Below are 22,761 nucleotides of genomic sequence, written 5' to 3'. Positions count from 1 at the left end.
CCTCATGAGTTATAATTAAACCGCAAAAAAAAAAAAAGAAATTTCAGCATGTGGGGCGTGGCCATTTTGCCACGAGCTATTAGTGGAAAATTCCATCACAATAAACGGGGGAACAACCAATTGTGATTCATCTTAGAAACTTCCCCTAACCAAACTCAGAACTATGGTTAAAGGGACACTGTGTATTATTTAGCATCTGATTAAGGTAAAATAACTTAATTGAACAAAACATAAATAATATTCATATAAATAATAAGCAAAAAATACAAAAAAATACATGAACTGTCATATTAAATGATTTTTTGTAAATACATTAAGTCGAGAAATTTACATTTATTTTACATAACATGACCCTCGCCTAAAGAGAGCTGACATATTTCTCCGCAATCTTGCTGCTGCGGGTGACAAACAAAAAGCTGGTTATAGTATTGTAACATTCGTTGTTGCTTCATCATCCTGGAAAGGGGATTACCTCAAGTGCGGTCCCTTCTCAAGGTTTTGTCATTCACCTCATGTTGAGGTTTGGAATTTTTCCTTGCCCTCAATGTAGGTTTTTGATCAGGGTATGGTGTAATAATAGTCTGTAGTTAGGATAGTGGGATTGTGGACGCGTTAAGGATGGGCTGGGCACCCGTATGATGCGGCAGGGGTAAACCAGTGAAAGCTGTCGGGCCCTGCTGTTGAACAAAAGAGTGTGTTGTGTCACCCTGACCCGAGTGACATGGCCGCTTTCTGGTGTCCCATTTCATCTGGAGGGACGAAAGCATGACCAACTTAGGTGCCGAGGTGCCTAACTTGTTTGGGTGTTAGGGCAATTGGGTTGGCCATGGTCCAAACATTTTGTGTGTTTTTTTTATGCTATTTATTTCCCTTTTATTTTCTTTGTTATTGTATGTGTGTGTCTTGCTGTCGGTCACTCCTCTTGAGGGATATGACCAAGGTAGATAGATAGATAGATAGATAGATAGATAGATAGATAGATAGATAGATAGATAGATAGATAGATAGATAGATAGATAGATAGATAGATAGATAGATAGATAGATAGATAGATAGATAGATAGATAGATAGATAGATAGATAGATAGATAGATAGATAGATAGATAGATAGATAGATAGATAGATAGATAGATAGATAGATAGATAGATAGATAGATAGATAGATAGATAGATAGATAGATAGATAGATAGATAGATAGATAGATTGATAGATAGATTGATAGATAGATAGATAGATAGATAGATAGATAGATAGATAGATAGATAGATAGATAGATAGATAGATAGATAGATAGATAGATAGATAGATAGATAGATAGATAGATAGATAGATAGATAGATAGATAGATAGATAGATAGATAGATAGATAGATAGATAGATAGATAGATAGATAGATAGATAGATAGATAGATAGATAGATAGATAGATAGATAGATAGATAGATAGATAGATAGATAGATAGATAGATAGATAGTTTGCAATAATCTGTGGCCTCTGCAGCCATTTGAGACTCCTTGTGATAAAGGGCTATACAAATAAACGTGACTTGACTTGACTAGGCTAAAAAATGGGAAGAAAAATAACGCAGTTTGGTCTTTTTTGTTTGCATGACACAATATACCGATATTTAGTGGCAAAATAATACACAATGTCCCTTTACAGGCGCCCTTAGCAAGCGTTATATCATTTTTCAGTGACAAAGTGTCTGCCCCCCGAGATGGATTAAAAAAATGGGCATTTTGTTGCTCAATTCCCACAAACAAAATACCAGTCATACAGTTTGATCGAGTGGGGCTGCATAGAATATATTGTAAACAAAATTTTAGGATGGACTCCCCCCCTTATTTAAAAAGTGGCATATGCTTTGGCCTGTTGTCTTACAAAAAGGAATTCAAGTGCAACGTAAATGGAAACAATAAACAATAAATAAATAGTTCAATAAATAAATCAATAAATAGGCTTTTTTCTACCTCGGTCACTTGGTGCAGAAGAACAATAGTGTTATTATCGTTGTTATTACTATGTCGTTATTACTATTACTCACCCCGAAAGAATACGAAAAAAAACCTTCCTTACTGGAGAGGAAGCTGTCACCATTTGTCCCAACCCTGTGCCGGGTTTATTGTTGTCTCTATCCGGAAACAGGAAGAGAAAGTCAACAGGAAGTGCATGCGTCAAAGAGTTTGACCCTTCATCCGGAGGGAGAAAAATTGTGCTATTGTTGCCGGTAACCCATTGCAGGGGGAGGCGAGGTGCAGAATGTGGAGGAGGCGGAAGTGTTTTTTTTTTGGGTGGGGCAGAGGATTAGGATGGGGGTCGGGGGCAGAAACAGGGACAGGAACTGGGGCGGAGACAGGGCCTTGGGCTGGGCCAGGAGCATGGGTAAATGCAGAGGCAAAGGCCTGACCGGGTCATGCATGCAGTGGCCCCAGAGGTGAGAAGGGCCCTTTGAAGCAGGCCGACTCGTAGTGCTTGTTCAGGTAACTTTTGAGCGCGAAGGTCTTGTCGCAGCGTTTACACTTGAAATGTTTGAAGGCCGAGTGCGTCTGCATGTGCGCCCGCAGGTTGGAGCGGTCGGCGAAGGCCTTGCCGCAGTGCGCGCAGCCGAAGGGTTTTTCGCCCGTATGCGAGCGCATGTGCCCCTGGAGAAGCCACGGCCGGCTGAAGGCTTTACCGCACACGTCGCACTTGTGCTTGAGGTCGTGCGTGAGCAAATGCATGGCCATAGCGGGCATAGACACGTAAACCTTTCCGCAGGTCGGGCATTTTTTGGCTAGCTTGCTATCCAGCGAACGGTGCGTCTGTTTGTGCCGGCTCAGGTTGGAAGAAGTGGCGTAGGTTTTGCCACACTCGTTGCAGGTATGCCGCTGGATGCTACGAGTCCCGCCCACGGCTTTTCTGCGGGAACGGCCGTCCGTAATGTAGAAGGCGTCCACCGAGTAGCCGTCACTAACCGCCGCGTCGCCGTTGATGTAACCATCTGTGAGCTCCGAACCGGGGCTGTCGGGCGACTCCGAGTCCGGGGCCCCGTAGTCGCTGTGGATGCCGTCGTAGAGGGGGTCCGGTGAGGGCACTTTGATGCCTCCGTCGCTCTCGCCATCGTACACTGACGGGCTGATGTAGTCGCTAATGTATCCGGCTGTCAGGCGACAACACAGAAAAAGATATTAGAATAATTTCGCTTTATAAGCATTGCTATCCTAAAGGGGGGTCTGTTGTTTGAGGTGTCATCAGAAAGTTGAAAGTAAAACATTGTCTTTATTAAGTGTGTGTTAACAATGCCCAACTGAGTTTGAGGAGCAACGCTGTTCAAGACGCACACATATTGGGAACCAGCGATAAGGGAAAGAGGGGGTGGAGTGTGATGTCAAGCTTATTATATTATATTATACACCGCAGCCATATCCCCCTAGTGGGAGGTGGCTAGAGTCATTTCTGGCTCTTTTTGGAGATTGATACAGAGGAGGGGATTCCCAGCCCCCTCGCTCAACCCAACTGAGGTGTTGGGAGTCATTAGGTGACCAAACCCCCCAATTCCAACCCCTAATGCTGAACGCCAAGCAGGGAGGCAACAGGTACCAATGTTTAAGTCTCAGGTATGACTCGGCCGAGGCTTGGACCACAACCTCCCAGTCTCAGGGCGGGCACCATACCCCCAAGGCCACCGAGCTGGTCATGCTCATCTCCACAATTTTTCTTAGTGTTGCATGCAAATGATAAAAAAGCCTGTTTCAAATACAGTCCAAATACCAACCCGAACCCCCAAAAATTCTAAAAAAAAATGTAATCAAGCATGTCCAAGAAATGCATGTACTTGCACACGTCACAAAAGGAGCTTGACAGAGGCTGCAATGGTGACTTAAGCCAGAAGATTACATCACCGGGTCGAACATTTCCAAATACCAGACAGCACCTTTAGAGGGACACTGTGTAATAATTGACCATTAGATGTCCCCTTATCGTGTAGTGCAACAAATAATTTGTGCTACAATGCACAAAGAAGAAAAAAAAACATTACATTAGAAGATGTGAATGAGATGAAACTACTTAACTACTGAAACTCAGGCTAAAACCCTTATAGTTTAGTTGAAACTCAAGGAGATATGACACCGATTATTTTTGAACATGCCAGGAGAACAGGAGAGAACTGTACAAAAAACCCTCAAGATGCAAAAATTCTAATCTGTTCTAAAGGTCCTCGCCTGAGCCCTTTGTTTTAAATAAAGTTACAAAAAGCCGATCTACCCTAAAGGTTGTGGTAATCAAATAAAAACAACACGATTGGCTAAAACTGACTATGGTGTCAAGAATACATCATAGTCAAAACAACAAACAGTGAGCAGTAACAGTCCAAAGAAACAAACAATCCTGAAATACTGTCCAATTTGCGTCAAAAAGATACCAGACCATACAAAGTTTCTTCTCTTTTTTGGCCTCGCTTTTCTTAAAGTTTTGTTTTTTTAGGGTACCCCTCGCAGCAAGATGTCGGACAATAATGTCAGCTCCCTCTAGGTAAGCTTCGTGTTATTTAAATACAAAATGTCGTCACCTATGTGGGCCTTTACTATAGTTCATGTATTTTGGCTTATAATATAAATCAATATTTTTTCTTAATGAATTACAATTTTTACCACTAGGAAGCGCTAAATAATTTACAATCTTAATTTCAATACCGCCAATGTATTGTGAAGGAGGAGAGCCTATTCAATTGAAGGGGTCAGCTGGATTCCCTTCAATGATAGTGAGCAACCCCTTCCCCTATACGGGCTTGTAAATTGAAAAGCAAAGAAACAGCCTCAGCCGTGAGTGAGTTAGCCTACACTAAACCTAAAAATGAGGAACCCTAATTATAAAATAATCATACCAATATTTTATTCATGCAGTCCAAATGATTAAAATTGGATGATTTAATACAATTTTTCACTTCACAACTGTTATTTAAGGTCAACAAAAACATAGTGCCAGAAAACATACAAAATGTATTCACTCGGAAAGAGGGAAATCATAACTTGAGGGGCTGTGGTGAATTCAAAATCCCAAAGGTCAGAACCACCAGGAAAAGTATGTGTGTGTCTGTGTGTGGAGTCAGACTTTGGAATAATTTGCAAAATGAGATCAAACAATGTCCAACTATCCATGTGTTCCAATTTAAATACAAAAAAGCATTACTGGCGAAATACAGGGATGAAGAAAATGGGATATGAGGGAGATTGGAAATATTGCGTTTAAAACTATGGTTAACTTGTTGTTATTGTTGCTATTATTATATCATAACTGTTATTATAAATTTTATGTTTTTTTTTATTGTTGTTATTATCATCGGTGCCACAGTGACATTTGGTAACCAGGCGCATTATGACGTTGAGGGATGGAAGATTAGTGTATAAAATCTGTGATTATTGTAATTATTATAATTATTGCTATCTGACCTATGTAATAAGTATATCCATGAGATTTTGTTATATTAGACATAAGAGGAAAGGAGGATTTGTAATATGTATTTAATAGGGAAGATAAAGGGGTAGGAAAAATAAGTATCTGCTTCTGACTACCCCTTTTCGAACATGTTATGTGACAATATTTTGTTGTTGACTCATTGTTTTTGTCCTGTTTTTATTTCAATGTTCGAAATAAAAGTTTTCATTCATCATACTCTATTATTACTGTTATTTGGGTGTATTGGACTTACCTAAAAGCTATGTACTATACATGTTATGTTTTTGTTTTGATTTTCTAGGTTTATTGAGGTTTTGAGTTCATGATGGGCCTAATACTGTATATGCCTGTTATATCTCTACGTTATATTTCGTCGATCTGGGTTTTGTTCTTCCCCTCCCTGGTATTGGCCTCTCAGGTCCCCCGACCTTGAACGGATTGACGAGCTGTCTCTCGTTTGTGTCGGCCATCAGTGTAAATTTAGTTCCTGGAGTTTTTTTTACCTCTTGTTGCGTCATTGTTGCATCAGGTTCTATGTCACGTCAACTCTGTTCCGTCTACTTTGCCAGTCAGTTGTATTTATTGTGAGAATACATATAAATGTTTTTATTGACTCTCTGTTTTTCTTTTGCATCCTTACTTTTTTTTTCTCTCCCTGTTCCTGGTTACCCACACTTGGTTTGCAGCCACAAATCGTGACAATAGCTACAAGTGTATTTCAGATGTGAGAATGACACCTCCTGAGTCATACCTTTTGTCATCTGCTTGGTTGTTTTTTTTTCTCGCGTTGGCTCGGCAGCATATGTAATAGGATAACAAACGTCTGCTTTATCAAAGATCAGTGTTGCTTCTAGCCGTATGAAATTGTTAAGTGTATAATGTCGCCATTTTTTGGTGTCATTTTTGACACAAGAGAAAAAAACAAGCGTAAGGGCCTGCGCTGAAATTCGAATCCACCTCCCCATTCAGAATACATCCTCATACCAGGGTTGGGTAGGGTTACTTTAACTTGATTACTTTCAATTACTTTTGGATTGCTCCAATACCAAATATGCTAATAAAAGACAAAATAAACTAAATATGAATTAAATTACAAATTTTAGTGCAGGCTTGGGGAGTAACGGAATACATGGAACGGCAAAAATGATGTTGGCAAGCTGTTTGGATTTATTTTCATTTTGTTTCTGTCGCATTTTATGTTAGTTTTGCCAGAGATCAAAGCTAGGAGAGAAGCTTACCCCATGTTGTGAGTCATCATTTTATTCATATTTAGTTTATTTTGCCTTTTATTAGGATATTTGGTATTGGAGTAATCCAAAAGTAATTGAAATTAATCAAGTTAAAGTAACCCTACCCAACCCTGCTCATAACACATGTATTTTTACAGTAAGGGGAAGAAAAAGGGGGTATGATTATACAAAAAACTATCACCAATCAGGAACAGAAAGCTCCTTCAGGGCAAAACAAAGAAAGCATTTATATATTTTCTATAATGACAAAGCAAACAATCCCAATACACTCAAGGCAACACAAATGGGGTATCAATGAATCCCTACTCAGCTCCAACCAAGCAGTTGCGTGGATGTGAGCCGGCTCAACCTCGGCCAAATCCTGCTCTGCAGAAAGCGTTACAGTTTGAAATAGGAAAAAGGGGGAGCTTAAAAAGCTTGAAAAACGTGGTGTGGATCACACGTTAAAGCCACACAGGTCTTGTTAGCTTCCACATGATGAATACACCACTGTCAGATGCATTTATTTTGTGGATCCAACGTGCAACCACAAGTGAGGATCAGGCAAGGGGAGTGTGCACTGATGCAATGGCATGTCAGTTGCGGAGTATTTGCCGACACATCAGCTCAAAGGGGCATCAAAGTTCAGTGTCCGCAACAGTTTGCTCTGTTTTTTAGTCTCATACCATGAATAGTGCTGAACTTTTGAGTCAGGACCGATACTGACACTATGTATTGATGCAGTAGTAGCCCGTCTTGGTAACTTCTAACAAACTTGTCAGAAACGACAACTAAATGATTAAACAAATAATGTTTGGAATGTTGCCCTGCAACAGGAAGGCAACCACTTCAGGGTGTCTCCTGGTCACTGCCTGAAGATGGCTGGGATGGGCTCCAGCACTCTTGCGACCGTACTAAGGATAATGGATGGATGGGTAGATGTTTCGAATGTGTTTAACTTGTCGCAACAATTTTTATTGGTTGTGTTTTTCTCAGTTCTAGTAGTTGGTAATGGTTAAACATTACCAGCAAAGATACCATTATCGAGTTTGATACAAGCTAAATAGCTACAACCAAATTGAAAAGTTTTTTTTTTTTTTTTAAACATGTCCGATCAATTACAAACTTGGAACGTGACAAAGAAATCAGAACCCATCAGTTGAATTTCTATTAGTATCAGATGGAAATGTAAAAATAATGGACAGATGTCAATACAAAAATTGTTGGAATATATCGCCATCACGTGAGGTTAATAAAAATGGCAGTCGGTTCATAAGGTAATAGCTAGAGAATTCTAGCACCCTCTGTTGGCCAGATTCATACTGTTTAACAGTTCCACCTTTTGATGGGACTGTTTTTGCCTCTGCAGTGTTTAACCAAGTACCAACCAGCTACACTTCTAGGATTTTTGAAACAATATCATGATTGTTCTAAAGTAATTTGAGTTTTTTTCCCCAGAATATTTTATCTGAAAAATATCAAATCATTGGTTCATACGATGATATTGGGTGGTTATGTTAAGATATTGTTACATCCAGAGTATCGGGTTTGAAAAAGTGGTACCAAGCCCTTCCGACTTCCACCCTTAATGCAGACATAAATTGTAACCACAGCAGCCAACAGAAAGTTTTAACGTACAAAAGGAAAACGAAGAAACACCTAATCATCTTTAACAACAGGCACCTTGAAAATTTGGCTTCTATATGCCACATGTTTATTAGTTACTAAAACAAGCACTCTGTCACACAGCCACAAGAGTGACAACAGGTATCTATACATCTATATATACCTAGGTGTTACGAGTACCAATACCTTAAAAATATCCTACAGGTATAATTCCTCGCTCTTATTTAGCCCTCACTAAATTAACATCCTGATCAAAGAATCTAAAGAGTGGCTGTAAACATCTGAAAAGATAGCCATGAAGTGTACCAAATTTTTAAAATGTAGCCTGATAGATATAATTTAGTCTTTACTAAATCAAGGTCCTTATCATATGGCCACAGGAAATATGCCTAGTAGCCGACTAGGTTATGAGACCATAAAAATAGACTGGTATTATCTTAAAATATATGGTGTTTAGTCCTTAAAATGAGAACAGTAGTGATACCTGTTGCGAGTACTCATACCTTGACATTTAGCCTAGAACCTTCTTGATACAGATAATTGGTTGAAAAAAAAAAGATATTTTAACTCATAATGAGCTTTTACGTTTATTGAGCTCCCCTATGAAAGTATCACAGGGCAACCAAAGCCACAGAAATAAGCCCCAAAGTTTTTATATATATATATTCACTTATAAACTAGGACTTTACATAGCCAATTGAGTCAAATGTTCATACCTCAGTTGCTTTTGATAACCCAAGCTAAGTTAGAGACGTTGTGTGTGTATGTGCGTGTTGGGGGTGACATTGGGGTCAACAAAGGTGAAAAAAAATCAACAAAACAAGGATGGACGGATTTAATCAATGCCAGACTTTCGCAAACATCCACTTTGCAAAATCTCGAAAGGAAGAGCGTGCAAACAAATGAAATAGTTCACTTAGTTTGATCCCTGCGCTCTACAAGTAATAATTTACCGCTCAAAAACGCCGTGCCGAACCAATCATGAAAATGCTTCCTCAGCGCATTCCAGCACGGGCTGCGGTCGCACATCTCACTTTTCTGCCCAAAAGCTCGCACCTGTCCGGACCAAACCCAACCTCACCTTTGTCATGCAACCGCAAGCTGAGCTCTGTCCTGGGCCGGTAGACGCTCTCCAAATCCTCCCCGGTGGAGAAATCATCTAGTTTCACCTTTTTCACCAGGAAAGACCTCGGCATGGTGGTGCAACACTCAGACACTCACGCAGACCGGCGTGGCCAGCGTGACCCTGCAGCTCCTCGTTAACTAGTTGCCAAGCTCTTGAATTTCAAATAGGAAAGTAGAAATTCCACCAGTGGCTCCTCTCTGGAGGAGCGGTAGCAACTTCAGCACCGGACAGCTCCCCCGCCCAAGGCTCGGATTCCTGTGCTGCGGTCTGATTGCAGCCAGCCTCAAGTGCAGCCAAGACGATGGAAAGATGCAGGGAATGGGAGGAAAGGGAGGAAAGAAGACAATCCAGAACGTGTACCGGGTCCGTTCTTCTGCTCCAATGCCGGTTAAGGTAGTCCCCAAGTCCGTTCGACGACTGGTCCGAAGCTCATCGCATCCTCCTCTCCCTCCCGCCTCCCTCCTTTCCTGCCTCCAAGCCCTGCAGCTCCTCGATGTTGTCTTCCACCCGCTTCCCTGCCTCGTCTCTCCTCCTTCCCGCTTTGTGCAGCGAGCTGCTCTGTGCTTGTGTCGTCTGACGATCAGCTGACGGCGTTTATAAGCAAGGGGTGGTGGAGGGGTGTACATAAAGGAGGAGAGGAAGAGAGATAGAGAGAGAGAGAGAGAGAGAGAGAGAGAGAGAGAGAGAGAGAGAGAGAGGAGTCCAAGGAGTGCTTAATTTAATCCATCCCTCCTCTCCAGGGAGCAGTGACTGGGCCGGATGATTTATTGAAGCTGTTAACAGCCCCCAACCCGTGACCCCCATCCCTCGTTTCGTCTTTTTTCCATCTTTTCTTCATCACTCTTTATTTTTGTGTGTCTGGAAAAAGTTTGGATATTTGAAGTCGGTAAAGGGAGAAAACAATTACAACTTTTGTATCATGAAGCTCGAGGTTGTCATAAGGACCTTGCAAGGTCAATGTTTAGATTTGCAAGCAGCAACTAGCCCCAGCCCATTTCAACAAGACTTGTCCCAATTTGAAGATTATTTCTGTTCAACCACCTTATTGTAGTCAACAAAAGGGAACTAAAATAATTTAAGTATTGATAAATTTGTATTTCTTAAAACTTCACAATGTGATGTCTCATCTCATCTCATCAGCTGCCCCGCTTATCCTCAGTAGCGTCGCGGAGGTGCTGGAGCCCATCATAGCAATCATCGGGCAGTGGGCAGGGGACACCCCAAACTGGTTGCCAGCCAATCGCACGTTTACACAGGGACAGACAACTCGCTCGCTTATTAACACCTAGGGACAATTTGGAGCAGCCAATCCACCTGAAATGCATGTCTTTGGAATGTGGGAGGAAACCGGAATGCCCGGAAGAAAACCCAGGCAAGCACGGGGAGAACATACAAACTCCGCACAGTAAGTCCGGTAGCTGGATTTTGAACCCACACAGGAGGTTCCCAAGACCTTAGAACGGTGCCGCACACGCGCTAACCACTGCGCTGCCGGGCTGCCCCCAAGATGTGATGTGTAAAGCTATAATATAAAATACTGTATAAAAATCTCATATTATCACACAAACAAATCTCATCAGTTTACGATTCTGTGAACATTTATCAAAAGTGGACGAAAATAAACTATTTTAAAGGTAATAAAAGTGGGATTTAAATATCACAGCAGCCAAAGTATTCCTAATCAAAATTAAACTGCACTATTAATCTATCAACCAGATGGAGCTTCAAACTGTACAAATTGAATTCAACTTTACCTTTTATCAAATAAGCAGTATACAACAATGGTAAAATTGTCAAATTGCTGTTATCAAAAATATAATTAAATTTTAGAGAATATTATTTTCATATATAATGTATATATATATATATATATATATATATATATATATATATATATATATATATATATATATATATATATATGTTTTTGTTCACATGACATTATCCTTAGCATGAATATCAGCAATATGTATTCTTAACAGTCTCTTAAATGTAGAAACAAGTCCAAAATATTGCTACCCTAGTCCCAAAATGCCATTATGTTCAATTTTAAGATCGGGGGTTCATTTTAATTTTTCAATTTTAGTTCACTACCTGCCGCCTACTGAAAATGACATCACACATCACAGTATGCTAGAGCAGTTTCTTTTTTGTTTGTCTTTGTTTACCGAGTGATTGATGCAGTCTCACTCCGCAGTCTTGAAATATGGTGCCAGTCGATGACTAAGTTTGATGACTGTGTTTTTATTTTCAAGGTCTGATGGGAGAAGGTGTCTTAGACCAAAATACTTGCGAAAAGCATGCATAGGTGATAACTATCTAAAAATTACTAGTAAAAAGTATCTGGCTGTAAGAAGTCGGTAGTCTGGTTCATAATTGCCTTAGAGGGTACTGTATTGTCTAATGCAGGGGTGTCCAAACCTTTTAGAAAGTGGGCCAGATTTGGTAAGCTTAAAATGTGCGAGGGCCGAATATTCAGCCTGGCAATCTTTGAACAGTCTAATAAATTCATCCTCCGTGAAGGGATTGCAGTCCTTGGCACTTAGTGTCGCAACCTCGTAGCTTGCATTTGTAGCATTTTCATTTGACCCGCAGGGTCTCGTGAAAAAGCGCTGCTTTCGTTTGCTTCACCTTCTCGCTGCGTTTGTTTCGAGTTAGCTTTTTGTTGTCAGCATGTTTCATCTGGCAGTGCCTCTTGAGATTATATTTTTAGAAAACAGCCTCAGACTCTTGGCAATTTTGGTGAATTCATTGTCCAATTTCCTCTCTTCCTGAAAAGCAGCAGCCCGCACAGTCAACTTTCTTTTTTTTTTCTTTTTTTTTTTTTTTACAGATGCGATGTCTGAAATGGGGTGGGCTAAAATTCTCAGAGAAAACCAAGGGCAAGGTGGCCAAATGGCTACTGCCATTATCTTGTGAAATGTTTTTTTGGTTTATTTTTTGTTCAAATGTATTTCATACTGCGGTCCACATTACTGACAGAGGCCGCAGGCCAGTAAAGATTTGATCACGGGCTTTGACTAGCCCCAGGCTGGACTTAGGACATGCCTGGTCTAATGCAAATGAAAATCAGTGTCAAGAGCACAGCGTAACTGCAAAATGCCAAAGAAACATAGCAGTGATTTCCAGGAAGGGATTTCTCTACGTAAAAAAGTTTCTTAACTTCTGATTTTCTTTATAAAAATTAACTATCAGGAGACCAGAACAGACCAGGAAAACCCAGAGCATTCGTTTCAGTTCTTTATTTAAGGAAGCGTTCAGGGCTTGCGGGAGACGTAATGGCCATCAGACGTCAGACGTCAGCAGCGGAGCCGGAGAGATAGCTTCGGATCAAGTGGCCAATCGAAGTGCGGAAGTCAGGCAGGTCGAGTTTACCGGGGCTGGAGAGGAGATCGAAGCGTGGGATGGAAACAGGTCGGATCGGAGGCAGGCAGAAACAGGTAAGCAGAGTTTTTTGACGAACGAGAAATCAGGAGAGTCACACAGGGTTACCAAAGTACACTGTGACGAGGAGGTCTGGGCGCAGCATGCTTAAGAGCGAAGTGCCAGCCAATCAAAAGGCGCCCACATGATTGCTCCAGGTGACCAGAGTTAGCAATCATGACATTAACATTGGTATGATAAACCATGTATTTTTGCCTAGTATCCAAATCATTTTGTGGGAGGAAAATAAATGAAAGGTTTTTTGTACCACAAGGGGGCAATAAATATTACATACTTTCCATTTAGGGCTCGCATTAATTTCAGCGTTCATCTTTAACATGCAGGAAACCACTTCAACATGAAGAATCTGCGGTAATGTGAAGGTTGGCGCGGAAGAGCCAATCCAGCCCAAAAAGTTTAATTTGTCGCATCCCTCACCTCAATGAGCATCTGGATCGAATGTGACCCAATTTAGAGTGTGTGTGAGAGTGTGTCTGGGTTATAAGAGAGAGTGGACACGAGAACTCCACGGAAGAAGACCAAAACCGAGGTTTCATCTCGAATCTCAAGGCTGAAAAGAAAACAAGCTTGGCGTTCCAACTAAACACAAAAAAATCATAACCGTTTTTTAATGGAATTCAACCACCTTTAGCGTGCTTGTGCCTGCGCCATTTATGTATTTCTACCAGTCCATCTGTTGTCCTTAATCAGGGAAAGAGCAGATGAGGTTCATCACCGGGAGACTAGCTCAGGGAGGTCCAATTAAACACATACACACACACAATTTTAAATCACCTGTCAGACTACTAAGTAAGTAACAACATTTGCAACATATTTCACCCTGGGACATTAAGTGAGCTCCAATGGACACCATACACACACCCGCAGTGTTACATACATTACAATTTATGCCAGTTTTCAAGCACTGGCTTTTAAATATGTTTTCCTATTAATCCTAACTTTCCCTTTATTTTTTTCTCTATTAATTCTTTATTAAATGTTTATCCGAGAGTGCCACGTCACTACTACTATGTTCACCACATATTAACCATGGACAACGAAGAAAATTCCATTTCTAAATTGTCACGTTTGCCATGGTGCCCAATTGGCCCCGCCCGTGTGGTGCCAGCTGCGGCTCGTCGAGAGATTGACTTTCTGTTTATATAAAGCTCAGCGGTCTCTTGCTCCAGGCGTTATTTATTTTCTCCAGTTTTCGTTCGCGTCTAGTCCCCCTGTTAATTTTTGATATCCTGATCCGTTATGTATCCTGTCTGTCACTTCCTGTCCAGTATCGACCCCATCTGTCCGATATCAACTCGCGCAACTGGAATCGGTCTCGTCGGTCTCTGGCTTCCGGTCTTTCCACGCAAGACCGGCTATCTAACATGCATGACACCCCATTTCCCGTAAAATAAAGGCTTGTGTGAGAACAACACGGGATTGGGTCCTGTATCTGTTCTGGTTCTGACATAAATTTAATAAATGTACCATAAATTGGTTTGAACAGAAAAATGTTAGGTAGAATCAGATCTTTTACTCTGAAGATACATATATATATATATATATATATATATATATATATATATATATATATATATATTTGGACCTGTTAGTCCGCCCATTCGTAGTCCACCTGCACTCCATGTATCATCCTGAATCAGATGCACCTGTTTGAGGTCTTTAGCTGCATAGAGACACTTGTCCACCCCATACAATCAGTAATGTTGTGGTAAATACACTTGCATTTGAAGAATAGATTTGCATACATGTAGAAATTTAGAAAGACTTGCTTACAGTAGTGGGGAAAGGTCGGGTAGACATCCTTGAAGATACTCTTGGCAGACATTAAGTTTCCTTGAAGATAGCGTGCAAGGGACGGGACGCTCTGTACTTGATACGTGATACAGGACCGCCTTTTGGGGTGTACTCAATCGAAGCCTAATCGTCACTACCAGCTTTAAATACATTGTCATGTTCCTAGCTCTGTGAGATCTCCATTGACGCATCAATAAAGTGACATCTCCCTCCGCACGAGGCTGGTTCCTGTTTTCCTTATCCACATATGAGAAGACTTTTCTCTCGATTATCGAACCTCCAATTTCTCCAACATTTCGACAACATTTAAATGGCGCCCAAAAACGTGGATTTGGCACTTAAATAAACAGAAAAGGGAAAAGACTTCTCAGTGGAACGGTCTCAAATGAGCGAGTGAGGTAAGGAAGGCTTTTTCTCTCCTTATTTCGGTTTGCTTGTCGAGATTCGTGGGAGGACGGGAGCCTGTGACGTCGGAGCTAAATTATGAAAATGCGTGCACGTGGGATTTTCCGTCTATAGTCAGGCCCAAGTTCGGACGGATGAGATATATAGACTGAGTTGTGATTTTTATGTCCGACGGGATTATGAGCTCAAAGAGTCCTGTTTGTTTTGGGACATAGGCTGCTTGAAAACGGAAAAAGGCTAATTTAACCTGGATAAGAGGTTGCAGCGGCGTCGGTATTTGTATATTTATGATTGTCTTGAGATCTGTGTAAAGCTGTGATAAGACGTCATCATTTGCTGAAGTGACAGTTCGAGAGTAGGCGATCTATATATGGTTAATACGGGGCATGTTTTATGTGTTTCCCTAGTCGATTGATGATTGGGAGTCGGACATGTAACCTTGCACTTAAGAAGAAGTGTGGTGCATGGAACCTCGCCATTTTCTACAATCTGAAAGGTTATACCGACGTTAGAAAAATGAGCAGTAATCAGATGTTGTATTATTAAGATATATTCGCATAGAAACAAGCGATACAAAGAATGTGTGAGAATTGCTGACATGTTTTCAGTCTGGGAGATGTCTCATTCGGAAATGTTGGTGTGTGTGCCAGCTGGCGATAATTGTGCGTGTGTCTCTCTGTCTGTGAATGTGTGTTCTGTTCGGTTCGGTTTCTCCCCCGGCCGCCTGAGTGAGAGTGCGCGGGTGATTTATACTTAACTGTTTTTTGTTTTTTTTGTTTTGTTTGGCGTTGGGAGAGGAGTTAAGGAAGCATGGATGAATGATGGAGTGACTGCTTATTCTACATTTTACGGTCTTGTATGTGCGTTAAAGTGTCTTGCTTTTTGTGGGTTATTCTCGCCCCCAAAGCTCACCCCCACCCCACCCCCATCTTTCCCCCGTCTTTCGCTCTGTGTGAGTTGAGCTCAACCGTGTGTATTCCCGCCACCCCACCCCCGTCTTTCCCCCGTCTTTCGCTCCTTTACTGTATGGAAAATAAATAAAAGTGGAGGGATTACTTAATTCGTCAAGTGCTCCGTTTGCGTGTGGCCTTTTGATTTGTGAGATCTTGTTCCGATAAACGTGATAAGTAGAGTTTGGGTAAATTGAGAAAACAATATGGCAAGCATTTTCAAAAGACAATGAGGAGCAGATTACTCGATCTTGAGGAAGACCATGACAAATTTAAGAATTTAATTGCTAAGGTGATGTCTTCATGGTCATTTAACCTAGACTAAACATCCGAGTTTGTAAACATGACCGATTTAACAGGATTCAGAAGTCAGACGGACTGTTGAAAAGGGCTGAAGATGGCAAAGAACAAACAAAGACGTTCACTCATCCGTTGTCTGCGCCGCTTGTCTACAGCAGGGTCGTGGGGACACTGGAGCACATCCAGGCTGTCCTCAGACAGTGAGCAGGGGGCAATCTGAACTGATTGCAGCCAGTTTCGAGGAGAAAGAGGTAGACAACTGGGCACCAAGGTCAGAGTGGCACTGATAAAGCTCATGTGCGCATTCCTACAGCGGATTACGAGTGGAACGTCACAATGGACTGAGCCAGACGGCCAAGGCCGTCGACGAGGCGGTGATAACGAACAACACGAGTCTGCATTGAATCACGCTAGAATCTTGTTGATTGACGTAGTGTTTACAAATCTGAGGAATATTGATACGTTTGGATTGTGAATTATTTTATTTTTGACACAGAAATACTGCTAAAATTGTATTTTGAATCTGCTTTCCAGGAAAACGGTGATGTGTCTCCAGATGCAGGAGCATCAGGAGGATTATTAAGGAGAATAGGTAACAGGGAAATACCTTTGACTTTATATCAGATACAAGTGCACAATTTAAAAATATTATGCAAGGGGGGGGTGTGAAATAGCTGAAAAAACAAGGTTACTGGTCTCCGTATTTACAGGCCACGGTAGACGGAGAGAATAATAATAATAGGAGTAATAGGAATAATAGGAGCAGTGCCATCAAAAGATCTAGGTGCGGGAACAGTAATTAGGTTTTTGATTAGAGAAGTTATTCCGCGATTTGGCATACCGTCAGAAATAAGCTCGGATAACATTTGTTCAAAAGGTCGTGAAGGGCATCTTACAAAAACTACACATTAAACAACGGTTCGGTGAGGTTTATCAACAAAGTCAAGGGATGGTGGAAAAGAGTAAATGGAATATTAAAATCAAAGATAAACAAGATCTTTGTGAGTACTAGGCTCAACTGAGGGGATGCGCTACAGTTAGCGCTGATGAGTTATCGCATGCAAACTCATTGGATCACGCATTTAACACCGCATGAAATGCTAACAGGCAGACCAGCGCCGCATCTGGGAGGTCCCTATAAGGGGCCGCCACTTGAGCAACTACAAACTGAACTGAGAGACTGTATGAGACAATTGACGGCTGTCATCTACCGGCTGGTTAAGAGACAAGAGCCCAAGGTCGAACAACCATTTGAAAAGACGTCCCAGGTGATCTCGTCTACAACAAGGTTTCAACGAAAGTGGAACCATCCGAGGCGTGAGGGACCGTACACCGTCGTGAGGGCAACGCCGGCCGCAGTCCAGGTCGAGGGCAGCTCAAAATGGTACCATCTGAACCACTGTACCACGGCTCACGCTGCCACCGTCAACGAGACCAAGCAAGATCAACAGGGCAGTAACGTTAAATTAGGAAAACAAGATGTGGATGACAAAGCTGTGTGTGATAATAAATTGTCTGATACGGTTGTTACTAGGAGCAGAGCTCGAGAAATCGCAGCGGCGAATGGAAATTGCGGGTCCAGAAGTGCAGCCGGGGATCCCGACAGCGACGCTGCAGTTGCAGGCCATGACACATCAAAGAGACAGCAGCCCGGTTAAGTGTGACACTACTGTATAACATGCCAAAACGGTTGAGGATTTGGGAAGTACAAGTACATTTTACCTCATGAAGGGCTCACTGGCCCTGAGGTATGGAAGCTCGAAAGTACCAAAATTAAAATATTACAGGAAAAGAGAAAAAATGTGAGATATGACGAAAATGTGTAAAATATAATTTTTAGAATATGGTTTCATAAGAAACATGCACTCGAAATCTTTTAAAGGGACAGTGTGTATAAATTGACCCCAAGATGTCTTTGCACTGTGGAGTGCAACCAAAATAAAAGTGCTTAACAGGATGAATAGGAGAGTCACAGTGCCCACATAAGCACTATTTTTCACTGCCTCTAGGTGATGCTCATGTTATGGAAAACTCCAGTAACTCTAGTTTACAGTCACGTAGTCACACCAGCAGTCCCTGTTTTGGATGTAAATTGCTAAAAATACTTTATAAGAAAGCTAATTAAACGATTTAGGTTCACTATCAAGACATTTCTAATAAAAACTCGCAGGAAAAAACCTTAACCGAGAACGAACGTTTTATCCAGAAGCTGTAGCAAAGAAACTCAAACGTTTTGATTGGGTAAGTGTTAGGAACTATAAACAGGACATGCGCACTTTTACTCCATTGCCCAGCGCCTGTGCTAAAAGTAAATACGTAAGTATCTTCAGTTGTAGGAATTTTTGACATTTTCACAAAATAACTTGGCTTGCATCAGGTTTTGAATCAATAATTTGAGACAAATTGACAGACAAAATGAGCCAATTGAAAGAAGTTTGAAAATGACGACATATTATCACAGGGAAGAAAATTGGAGACTAGAAATCATTAATAGCGTAGCTGAAGCTATTTCAGTCACTAAATGAAATATTTCTTTTAAAAAGAAAAGAAAAAGAAAAACAAAGGGAACTAAGACAATTGCGTAAAAACGAAGATTGTTGCGCGGAATAAAAGATTAAGATAGTAATATAAAATAAATACGATTCAACAAGATAATTCATAAGTGACAAGTAGGTATTGCTTTATATCGAATCAACAATAAGAGATTATGATTACATAGGGATGAAAAGACAATTAGAAATTTTTGACATTGAGTTCGAGTTGGCAGTTTTTTAGGACAATTGATTCCACACTGAATTTTTTAGAATGAGTGTTACGTTCGACAAATGATTAATAAATGTGAAACAATAGCTGACTTATGGTTTGGTTAAGTTAAAATGAAACATTGTCTATGGAAAAGAGCATTTTTTTTTAGAAGACAATGAGAAAAAGATTGATCAATCCTGGAAAGGATTAAAGGAATTAAAAAATAACGGATTAGTGGATTTCGAGACATATCATGGTGATTTAAAAATATTACTGCATGGGAAATGTATGGAAATTAATTTAACTAAGATAATGTCTACTAGTGCTTAAATTTAGAGAAAAATTTAGAAATTGAATAACCTGGCTAATTCACTAAAACAGGGGTGTCAAACTCATTTTAACTCGGGGGCCACACTAAAGAACAAACATTCTCTCGGGGGCCGGACTAGTACATTAGAGAGAAAGAAAATGAGAAAGTGCAAAAGAGAAGGGGAGAGAAAAAAGATAGAGAAAGAGAGGAGGGGAAAGCAAAATAGAGAGAAAGAGGAAGAAAAAAAAGGGAGAAAAAGAGAGAGAGAGAGAAGGAGAGAGATAAGAAAAAGAGAGAACGTGAGAAACATAAGAGACAAAAAGAGAAATAGTGAGAGGGGGAGAAAGAGAAAGACAGAAATCCATGGAGAAATAGAAAGAGAGAAGGAAAACAAGAAACTGAGAAAAAGAGAGACGAGGGGAGTGAAAGAGAGATAATGGTTGAGAGAAAAAGGGAGGAAGAGAGAGAAAGAATATACAAGTACAGCGTTTGTGAGAGCCACCTGGCTTTGCCAACATCAAGTTGACATATTTCAACCTGCAGCTTGTTTTTCTCTTGCGCTTCACTGAGTGTTGTCGCGGGCCGCCTGTTTGACACCTGTGCACTAAAACATCTCAGTACGTAATCACGATAAAACTTAACGAGACTCTAAGTGCCCCTGAATTCCACAAAAAAGTTAACCTAGTATATTGTTTTGCTTTAATTCTGAAAGAAAAGGAAAAAGAAACACTAAGACAAACATACAACATAAGTTATTTAAATAAGGATAATTTGCTGAAAATTGGGTATGAAAAACTTGCGACAAAAGTATGAGAAACAACACATTAGGTAGTGTTTTTGGAGTTCCCCAGGGTCTTGAGAAGTACTATATAAATCCAGACCATTTATGATGGAATGGAATATACCGTTACGGACATAGTTACAAAACGGGTTCACATATTGTAACTGACAATTAAATTTGGCATGACACTCCATCTTCAGAGTTAGGTAAAGGAACGGAAAAGATAAGGTTATAGTTATAATTAATACAATATTTACACAAAAATGTGCATGTACAGCTGAGGTTTGTGTAATATGCATTTGGTCTAAAAATAGTCATTGTAGTGCAAAAAAGTTGTCAGCATTGTGCAAAACATATAACAGTATTTTTATAGATAAGCTATGAAAATAAAAGGAAATTATTAAAAGGATCAATATCTAATTGAAGGCAAATAAACATAGACATAACATGTTGTTTTGCTTTAGAATAAGAAGATACGTACCACGCAATACATAAAATTTTATTATAGAAAAAGATGCTGAGCACAGGGGTGAACGAATTAATCAGATAGATAGATAGATAGATACTTTACTCATCCCCTGAGGGAAATTCACATTTCCAGCAGCATCCCTGAGCTGAGAACAATACAATAATAAAGCCAAAAGAATACAATATACAAATACCCAGTGTGACGTGCAAATGCCCACTTTAGCATGTTATATAGAGTAACTAAATAGTGCTACACAGAATACATATTGCAGTAAGATTCGGTAATGTCCAATGTAGGTGGTGTTGTTTAATGTACGTATTTTTGCGAGTTGAAACCCATATCCATAGGATGGAAAGTAATCGAAGTGTTGCAAGGCACTGATAAAGTAAGCAAAAATAAATAAACAAATAAATAAATCACAAAGGAAGCGAAAATAACACGGGAGCTGCTGGAGTGGCTGCCATTCGTGACGGCGCCGGAAGTAACATTATCGAATACATTTTTCCACAATTAGGTCAGAATTAAACCTCTAGGGTTTAATCCAGCCATTCATGTGCAGTAAACCAAAGGAGAACAAGAAATGGGATGGTAAAGTATTAAGATAATGTAAATCCTACTACAGAAATTCTATGAAATTACTAGAAAACGGAATATAGAGCTTGAAAACCGGGACATAGTATATGGTACGGCTATAATTCTAAAAAGACCAACTACAGAAATTCTGCAAGAATAATGCTACAAAACTACAACAGCATTAATACTAGCGCTACTGAAAAAAAAAAAATCCTTCAAAAATACTACAACAGACTTCGAAAATATTACAGAATCTTATTTAATCTTATTTTGTAAATATTATAAGATACTACTGCAGGAATGGTTGAGTTAAGTGCAGAGCGGACCAGAACTCAATCGCTTAACGACCAGTTACTTTATTCAGCAAAGTTGTCCAACGCTTAGGGAATAAACAAAGCAGCAACTGGCTTACAGGCAAACAGGAACTCAAACTAGGAATACTCATAAAACTGGCTTTTACTCAGAACGGGCAAGCCCTTAAGAAGGACACACGCAAATTAGACGGTCGCCACGGCGACCATGCTGGACATGACAGAAATACTACATACGTGCACAACTACAATAACACAGTTGTACCTCTACTTATAAGTTTAATTGGTTCTAGCAGTAAATATGGAATGATGAAACTATTGTAAATCAAAACACATTATCAATTTGAATCAATTGGATTGAAACGGGATTAGTCCGTTCCGAAAGCAAACGAACCTTGTTGAATCAACTGCAATTGCCCTGAAGGTATGCTGGTGTTCAGTAGGGGTTCATACATATACACAAAATAGATAAACATGAAATAAATATAATGAAATATAACATCATAACTGTAAATGAGAAAAACTGGATGTATCCCCAGGCTCGTGACGCCAAAAGTTTGCCCACCCTTGACTTAGAACCATTGTTTTTGGGACGATGGACTGGTGGTTAATTGCGCTTTTAATGACGGATTTCTTAGATGCATACATGTAGAAATTTAGAAAGACTTGCTTACAGTAGTGGGGAAAGGTCGGGTAGACATCCTTGAAGATACTCTTGGCAGACATTAAGTTTCCTTGAAGATAGCGTGCAAGGGACGGGACGCTCTGTACTTGATACGTGATACAGGACCGCCTTTTGGGGTGTACTCAATCGAAGCCTAATCGTCACTACCAGCTTTAAATACATTGTCATGTTCCTAGCTCTGTGAGATCTCCATTGACGCATCAATAAAGTGACATCTCCCTCCGCACGAGGCTGGTTCCTGTTTTCCTTATCCACATATGAGAAGACTTTTCTCTCGATTATCGAACCTCCAATTTCTCCAACATTTCGACAACAGTAAGACTTTGACTTGTAACATGGCGAAGACCAAAGAGCTGTCCAAAGACACCAGAGACAAAATTGTATAACTCCACAAGACTGGAAAGGGCTGTGGAGAAATTGCCAAGCAGCTTGGTGAAAAAAGGTCCACTGTTGGAACAATCATTAGTAAATGGAAGGGGCTAAACATGATCGTCAATCTCAATCAGAATGGACCTCGATGCAAGATATTGCCTCGTGGGATCTCAATGATTCCTTGCGCTGAGATCACCGTTTCC

The 22,761-nt window shown here is 40.4% G+C and overlaps 1 protein-coding gene across 1 annotated transcript; it reads right to left on the bottom strand.

Annotated features, from left to right (window-relative positions):
* Positions 1-1,397: 1,397 nt before the first annotated feature.
* LOC148372638 (transcriptional repressor scratch 1-like) lies at positions 1,398-9,919 on the bottom strand. Its single transcript, XM_088328071.1, has 2 exons — positions 9,375-9,919; positions 1,398-3,141 (listed from the first exon to the last, which is right to left on the bottom strand). Exons 1-2 carry the CDS (start codon positions 9,487-9,489, stop codon positions 2,414-2,416), a joined length of 843 nt encoding a protein of 280 aa, XP_088184197.1. The 5' UTR covers positions 9,490-9,919; the 3' UTR covers positions 1,398-2,413.
* Between the last annotated feature and the right edge of the window lie 12,842 nt (positions 9,920-22,761).

Source organism: Urocampus carinirostris, chromosome 2, assembly GCF_059441175.1.
Source record: "Urocampus carinirostris isolate Australia breed hairy pipefish chromosome 2, RoL_Ucar_1.0, whole genome shotgun sequence".
Lineage (NCBI taxonomy): Eukaryota > Metazoa > Chordata > Actinopteri > Syngnathiformes > Syngnathidae > Urocampus > Urocampus carinirostris.
Note: the sequence above shows the minus strand (reverse complement) of the source record. Positions and strands in the feature narration are given on the sequence as shown.

Bases quoted from the DNA above. Each gene is read 5' to 3' on its own strand.
- LOC148372638 (XM_088328071.1), bottom strand. From the start codon at position 9,489: ATGCCGAGGTCTTTCCTGGTGAAAAAGGTGAAACTAGATGATTTCTCC. The intron at 3,142-9,374 runs GTGAGGTTGGGT...GTCGCCTGACAG, and splicing joins CTTGCGGTTGCATGACAAAG to CCGGATACATTAGCGACTAC.